Source organism: Vanessa atalanta, chromosome 8 (genome assembly GCF_905147765.1).
Source record: "Vanessa atalanta chromosome 8, ilVanAtal1.2, whole genome shotgun sequence".
Lineage (NCBI taxonomy): Eukaryota > Metazoa > Arthropoda > Insecta > Lepidoptera > Nymphalidae > Vanessa > Vanessa atalanta.
The window spans coordinates 9,453,199-9,461,211 of NC_061878.1; the positions used below are offsets into that span (position 1 = coordinate 9,453,199).

Genomic DNA, 8,013 nt, shown 5'->3' on the forward strand with positions numbered 1-8,013 from the left:
AGTTGTCATAGGCACAGTATACAAACTTCAAAGTCTCAAAAAGTCAAAACAAAACAATGTGATTGTGATATGCGAGCCATAAATTTGTTGGTTATCTGAAAATATCATTATTATAAACAAAATTATAATTGTGCCAAAATAATCCTTTAACATGGGTCTCACCAAACAATATTTACGCTATGCTCCTAGTGGTACTTTTAACGTAATAGCAAGTGCTGATTGTAACAGTTCTCATGTGACTTTAAACGGAGTAAGTGGAAGATATATTGCGGTTGGAGCGTGTGAACATGTAATAATTTGGGATATGAGATTGGGAGAAAAGGTAACATTCATTCCACAATTAAATTAAACGTTTTTGTAATCTATCTTTAACAGTACTATTATATTATTAGTTCTATACTAGTATTTATTACTTTGGTATTGTGATGATTATGAATATTTTAATTAATCAATATGGTTTTAAAACAATTCGGTTGCATAATTTCATAAAAATGCAATAGTTTTTTTATATTTTCATGATACTGTTATATAGTGGTACAAAATAATATGTATGTGTATTAATTTTGTACTAAAATATTGCAACATAATTCCTGTATACAACTTTTAACTTTCAGGCTCAAGTAATACCTGGAGAAAATGTAGTGGTGTCCCAAATAGCTGCCAGTCCGACTGGTAACCACATGGCCGTGGGTTATGTAGATGGCAATATAAATGTGTTTGAGTTGGTCAACAATGAAATTGTGTGTGTATTTGCGGGACACAAGTCTGCAGTGACATGCTTACAGTATGACGAACAGGGCCATAGGATTATATCAGGTTCTAAAGTAAGTTTTATGATATATAATAATTTATTTCATGATTGTTTTGTTTTATAGAAAACATTATTGAATTTTAAATAGCTAATAAATCCTTTTACATAATACAAACTTTTAAATAAATTTGGTTTTCATAAAATATAATATTATTTTATAATACATTTTTGTCTGTAGTTAATCTGCATTATTACTGAAATAAAATATATTTTTCTTAATTATTATTTAATATGTACTTGTAAAAAAAAACTGATTTTACTATGTAGTTTCTGAAATTATAAAAATATAATATACACAGTGTGCTTTATATAAAGAGTGAAGTTTTCTATTCATCTTATAATTTTTATTTCATGAATATGTTTTAGGACACTGAAGTAATCCTTTGGGATGTTGTATCAGAGACTGGTGTAGCTCGGTTTAGTGGACATAAAGGTGTCATCACAAGTGCTATTTTTATAAATGGAAGAAATTGCATTATAAGCTCATCGAAGGACACATTTATAAAATTTTGGGACATTGAAACTAAGCATTGTTTTAAAACTCTGGGAGGACATCAGATGGAGGTATTATTCATAATTATTTTATATGGTGATGTCCTTCTGACAAATTTTGGTAAAATTGACTATTATTAATGGAGGCTAACCAACCTGCAAAGAATTAATTTTGTGAATTAAAATAAAAACTGGAAGAACCCTAACTCCACCTAGGATACATTGTTTTAAAGCCAGGTTTCTAAATGCTTATCAATTTCTTCATATTTGGAATAATTTAGGTTTCTCTGCAAATTGTATGTGTGAATGGTATGTTACATATTTACTCCCAGCAAAATAACTAAAGAAGGCTAGACAAACTAATTGCTTTAATATATGAATTTAATAAAGATTTTAGTAAAGTGTGATATTCCTTATTAAATGTAGATCTGTTGATTGAAATGTTTAACCATCCATAAAAATACTTTAGGTGTCGTCTGTCGCACTTCTGAAGGAGGAAAGGTACTTGGTCACAGGCAGCATGGATCAAGAGCTGAGAGTATGGAAACTTAATTGGACTGATAAAATCAAAGAAGAAGATAAATTAACACAGCAACTTGAAATTGTTAAATTAGAAGACACAGACAATACTGAGGATACTTCTGTAAGTTTTAATAAATTAAGTTATTTTAACTAATAGTAATCTATGTTATTACAAAATACTAAAGCACATTTAAACTTTCATTTTTGTTGACGACATGATGGACATCTCAATTCTGCATTTGCCTTGCATTTAATGGTTATATACCAATATCCATTGCCGAGCATGACACCTTATGTAATAAAATTAGTCATCATGCTTGGCATTGAAGGAAAATATTATGACAAAATTTGGCAGATTTCACTTTTTACTTACTTTAAATAGATTCTAATTTTCAATCTCCATCTTGTCTTCTCCATCGCACGTGACATTGGCGAAATAATCTATGCCCTCTTGGCACAATTAAAAGTCAAAACAAAAAATAGATTCTAATTCTATACAATTCATTTATTACTTTATTGTTCATCAGGTCTTACAATGCCATCAAGTTGGAACACTTATTCGTGGAGGCAGAGGCAGAGTAGTAGGTCTTTCAACAGATCCTGGGCAGAGTGTTTTAGCATGTCACGGAACAGATTCCTTGTTAGAGCTATTTGCTTTTTGCTCAGACGAAGAGGCTAAAGTCAGAATGAATAAAAGAGTTAAAAAACAAAGAAAGAAATTAAGGTAAGAAGTAGTTTACAAGTGATTAGAACATTTCATTGGAACATGTGATCCTAATGGATGATTCCAAGTATAAACCCAAGCAAGCATAACTAAATTTTGTTTATAATTCATCTGATGCTCATCTGATATATCCTTCCGACGATTTAAGATAATCTTGTTATTATGTTTTTTATCGCATAGTCCACTTGGGTTAAAGTGTCTTCATTCTTCAGCTATTTGGTTTATCTGAGGCAATGCTTGTTCGGTCCTTCTCTGCTACTTTTGTTGTGTCAGCTCTTCTTTTTCTTTGTTTTCCTATTGCCAGTGATCTCTACTATTTAATATGGTGAGTTCACCTCTTGTCGTTATACTTTTTAAACTTTTCTATTCAAGGAAAAATGAAAGAAAAAAAACTTCTATCCATTTTTTTAGGCACCACATAAATTCATTTGTATTTATGTATATAATACAACATTTATATCACGAATCATGTTGTAGCAAGCAAAAAGAAAGTGGTGATGTAGATCCAGAGACAATAGACGTGTCAGAAATCCTCACATTATCCGACGAAGTGCGACGACTGAGTTCTGTGAAACTGTCGGCTAAGATTAAGTCCTCCTGTCTCTTGATGGGAACCACGGGCGAGCTGCGTGTAGGGGTGACACTAGCAACGAATACTGTAGAATTGCACAGCTTAAATATGGCCGAAGGGAATGAAGGTAAGGTTTTGAGTATTTAAAATGATGATAATCTTGACGTTTTCATCATTGTTTTACTACGAAAAGAAAACTTAAAATAGAATTTTTCAGATATGACAGCATTCTGACTATTAAAGTGTTTTAATTTTTCAGTTAAATGTTTGAAGCAAATAACTCAACCGGGACACCAAAGGGAACCAAGATGCATCGCAATTAGCTCAGACAATCTAGCCTTGTTGTCCGCCTCCGTTGACTCCATTAAACTTTGGAACAGGTTAAATTTCTCCTTTACCTTTTAATTTCGATGTAACGTAAAAGACATTGTTATAATTCATGACCGTTATAACCCGCGGGTCGTATTCGATTAATGTAACGAAAACGTTGTATTTTTAATAAAGTCATGCGAGACATGTTGCCGACTTGATGCTTTGGTCACCTTCGCACATAGACAGTGGCTATGTAGAGCTGTTACTATAAATAAATGATTTTCTATTTCTTTCAAATGCATGAAATATCATCATTACATAATATAAAACAAATACGCTTAACGCTGTGTATGCTTAGATCTTTAAAATTACACAACGGATTTGAATGCGTTTTTTTTAAATAGATAGATTGATTCAAGTGGTTTAGTTTATATGTATAATACAGGTACAATATAGTAGAGAAACACTGATAATTTGAGAGGTTTCCAAAGTGATGTCGTAAATAAACACATTTTTTGCGCTTACATTGCAAACGCTGGTTGAACCCTATGAGATAGATCAAAATACTACAGTATTGTACACCTTAAAAAGGTCTTCGCAAAGTCCGCGATGACATATGTCTATCTCTTAAGCATAACCCACAACAGCCATTTTTTATCCTTCACTTGCATTTAATAAAGATCAATATGGCGCTTTACAGCATGTAATTTAAATGAATATTTTCGAAAATATTACAGATTTAAAACGCAGGGACATGTACATATAGCGGTTTCTATTGTCTAACGAAACGAAAAACTGTGAACGTTGTAAGACATTCTGTAGTATATTTAGCACCATTGCACCCGTGCGAAGCCGGGGTCGGTCCTAAAACCTAAATGTCACAATTTTTAAAGATAAAGATTATTATAGAAGCTTCTATAAAAAAAAAAAACATGAATAGACAAGACATATAAACGTGCGTGCAGATCGAGCCAGGCGTGCGTGCGCAGCGTGGCGACGGGCGGCGCGCGGCCCACGAGCGCGTGCTTCGCGCCCGGCGACCGCCACGCGCTCGTGGCGTGCGCGGACGGCGCCGTGCTGCTGCTGGACGCGGCCGCCGCGCGCGTGCTGGAGACCGTGCCGGCGCACGAGCGCGACTGCTGCGTCGTCGCGCTCACGCCGGACATGGTCGGTGCCGCCTGATGCACGACTGATTTTTTTTTTAATAAACGTAGCAATTCGCCTTTTTAAAGAATTACTCTGATTCCTGTTTACACCTCCAATGTTCAATACTTAACTACCTACTAACGAGTCAGTCACGTAAATTAGTTTAGATAAAAATAGTTTTTTTTTTCCCTTTATTTTAGCGCGGATGCTACACTGGCGGTGGAGATAAAACGGTCAAGTTGTGGCAGTTTGAACTTATTCCAGATACTACAACTGATTCAAAGGCTAAGGTATTTTATCAATATTTTCTTGCAATACAAACATTGAAACATTACTAAAAAAAAAAAACAAATAAATAATATGTATAAATATATACACTATTACGATTAATTTGCTTAAAATAAAAATAGGGCTTGTTTTGAAAAGTATCCAATATTAAATTATTGCCTAGTTTTTTAAAAATATCAATTAATAAATCCAGGTACTGTCACTTCTACACACGCGGACATTGGAATTGGAGGAAGCTGTTACAGCAGTCAGCGTCAGTCCAAACAACAAGTTCATAGCGGTGGCTCTTCTCGACTCCACAGTCAAGATATTCTTCCTCGACACATTCAAAGTAAGTAAATGTGTAATTTTATAAATCAATTTTTATAATTATTAACTAGTTTCTTAATTCTCGTATTTTTTTCAATTTCAAATTTGTAGTTGTACTGACAACTGGGTTGATGTTACACTTAACAAGACAATATCTATGGTATAACCACCATAGATGTTGACAACCGTAGAATATATGTAAACGGTGGAGAGTAATTACCACGACGGCTTGGAGAAAACCCTTAGAACAAGCAGTTTTCGTATATACACATTACACATTTATAACAACAACTCTGCTTCCCAGTTCTATCTGTCTCTGTACGGACACAAGCTGCCGGTGCAGTGCTTGGACTTCAGCTACGACTCGTGCTTGGTGGCAACGGGCTCCGCCGACCGCAACGTGAAGGTGTGGGGCGTGGACTTCGGCGACTGCCACAAGTCCATATTCGCACACAACGATTCCGTCACGGCGCTGCGGTTCGTGCCCTCCACGCACTACTTCTTCACGGGATCCAAGGACGGCAAGGTTAAGCAGTGGGACGCCGACACTTACGACAACATCATCACGCTCAACGTTAGTATATTTGTTTATTACAACCAAATTTATTTTGTTCAATTTAATTCACTGGGATTCGACTTTACGCTCGCACGACTTTATAAATTCTTCAAGTGGCCAACTCACAGTATCTTTCTCACTCAACTACTCACATCACAAAACTATCAATCAGGCATGGGCGAAATCCAATTTTTGTGCAGTCGGTTGTAAAACATTCGTTATGTTTAGATTAAATATCGACGTTAACATCCGACTTCAGATGTCGTGCTGGCTTCGTTTAACTTTACAGTCTACGAATTGTGAGAAAGAGCTGAAACGAATGTGATACGAAATCGGATTGACATTCGCTTCATCTCTTTCTCACATTGGCGTTTAATGTTATCGTACTTTGAATGCATTCACGTACCATAACGACTTTACAAATTTTTTAGATGTGTTGTAAACGGTTACCCGTCGACATCGAATCAATGACAATAACATGGTATATTTAAAAGTTTCCAATAATGACGAAGCGTGTTAGAGTGAAGAAGTAAGAGCGGGTGTGCGTGGCAGGGCCACGCGGGCGCGTGCGCGGACGTGTGCGTGGGCGCGGGCGGGCTGCACGCCGCGTCGTGCGGCGCCGACGGCGCGCTGCGTCTGTACGCGCGCACCGACGAGCCGCTCGTGCTGGGCGACCGCGACGACGACGAGGAGGGGCTGGCCACCGGCGAGCGACACGTGAGTGGCGACCCCGCCCCCTGCAGCTCTCACTTTATAGGTTTCGGTGACCTCCTCTGATCATCTATTTTTCATTGCAGGCGCCGGTTCCCGGACTACCGGGTCTCGTTATGCCGACCAAGAAAACCATCGGTGCTGAAAAAGCTGTGAGTAAATCTTATAAGCCGTCCTCGTTTCTTTATGCTTTATATATAGTTTTTCGTCGACAAGTATATACTGGAGACTGACGTGGAGTATCTGTATATGACATAATATGATAGTATGGCCTTATATATTGTGGAATATTTAAACACAATTTAGGCGGATTCGTTGGTGGAATGTCTGTCGCTATGTGCGGAGCATGACGCGAATGGGCCCGGGGCACCGCCGCCCGCACTCATGGCGGCCTACGGCTGCACCACGTCCGAAGACTTCTTGCTGGAGACTGTCAAGAGGATACGATCCAGGTGCGATTTAGTTTATTTTTGGGTCGGTATACAAGGATTTAAAGAATAGAAGTCGACCGCTTGTAATGGAAATTTAAATTGTTTTTCATCTTGAATATGAGCAAATTCTACGTTTTCCTATCCCAGCGAGCTGGAAGAGGCGCTGCTGCTGCTGCCGTTCAGCGCAGCGTGCGCGGTGGTGCGCGCGCTGCCGGCGCTGCTGGAGCGCGGCGACCAGGCCGAGCTGCTGTGCCGCCTGGCGCTGTTCCTGCTGCGCGTGCACCGCGCGCCGCTGCTGGCGCACCGCGCGCTGCGCAAGCACCTCATACAGATACAGGCCAAGGCCACTTTGCGCCTCACCGAACTACGGGTGAGCATGGCATTGTTTGTCGAAATAAAATGAAATTTCAGCAGCCAAAACTAATTCAATTATGTATGAACGATCCTTCACAATGCATTCACTAAATTTACAATTCACTGGTTACAATGCTAGAAATGTACCTCGCAAATTCGTTTATATCTACTTCGTGCCTTTCAAATAAATGTCGAAGAGAGCTTAGAAACGCACATTTGCGTTCGTATTGCGTCGGTATTCGCGTAGTGTCTTCGCATTGAAGAAAATCTTTCCTTTTTTGTAATACACAAAATACGTTATGAGAAATTCTTCACTTAGCGAAATATCGTTCGTGAATAAGAATGAAATTTAGGATGGCGGGAACCACGGTACTACAGCAAGAAATGTATTTTTGTACACCGCCGATTCGCATCTAACCGCATGAACTAAATCATTACGTACCTCGGGTCTCTAACTACCTAGCTCGCTCGCCATTCAAACTCAACCACGAGGGAGCGGTACAAGCACAGGCGGGTCTGCACCCCGCACTACTCACTATGAAACGGTTTAAAGGGTCGGGCGGTGAAGTGTAAATTCGTGATCCGATCGCAGGACATGGTGGGCTTCAACGTGCACGCGCTGCAGTGGCTGCGGCGCGAGCAGGAGGCGGCGCAGGGCGAGCAGCTGTTCCGCGAGGCGGCGGGCGAGCGCGGGCGCCGCGAGCGCCGCGCGCGCGGGCGCCGCGCGCTCAAGCGCCCCGTCGTGTCCGTCGTGTAGGCGCGCCAATATACGGACATACGAGCGAC

General features: G+C 39.2%; 1 protein-coding gene across 1 annotated transcript; it reads left to right on the forward strand.

The window, feature by feature from the left end:
* Positions 1-37: 37 nt before the first annotated feature.
* On the forward strand, positions 38-8,012 carry LOC125066059 (WD repeat-containing protein 3). Its single transcript, XM_047673957.1, has 16 exons — positions 38-322; positions 615-824; positions 1,178-1,375; positions 1,773-1,946; positions 2,353-2,549; positions 3,027-3,247; positions 3,380-3,500; positions 4,398-4,599; positions 4,779-4,868; positions 5,060-5,197; positions 5,480-5,749; positions 6,284-6,448; positions 6,529-6,594; positions 6,749-6,894; positions 7,021-7,243; positions 7,820-8,012. Exons 1-16 carry the CDS (start codon positions 152-154, stop codon positions 7,982-7,984), a joined length of 2,757 nt encoding a protein of 918 aa, XP_047529913.1. The 5' UTR covers positions 38-151; the 3' UTR covers positions 7,985-8,012.
* Position 8,013: the final 1 nt, after the last annotated feature.

Bases quoted from the DNA above. Each gene is read 5' to 3' on its own strand.
- LOC125066059 (XM_047673957.1), top strand. From the start codon at position 152: ATGGGTCTCACCAAACAATATTTACGCTATGCTCCTAGTGGTACTTTT. The intron at 1,947-2,352 runs GTAAGTTTTAAT...ATTGTTCATCAG, and splicing joins ACAATACTGAGGATACTTCT to GTCTTACAATGCCATCAAGT. The intron at 6,449-6,528 runs GTGAGTGGCGAC...TTTTCATTGCAG, and splicing joins TGGCCACCGGCGAGCGACAC to GCGCCGGTTCCCGGACTACC.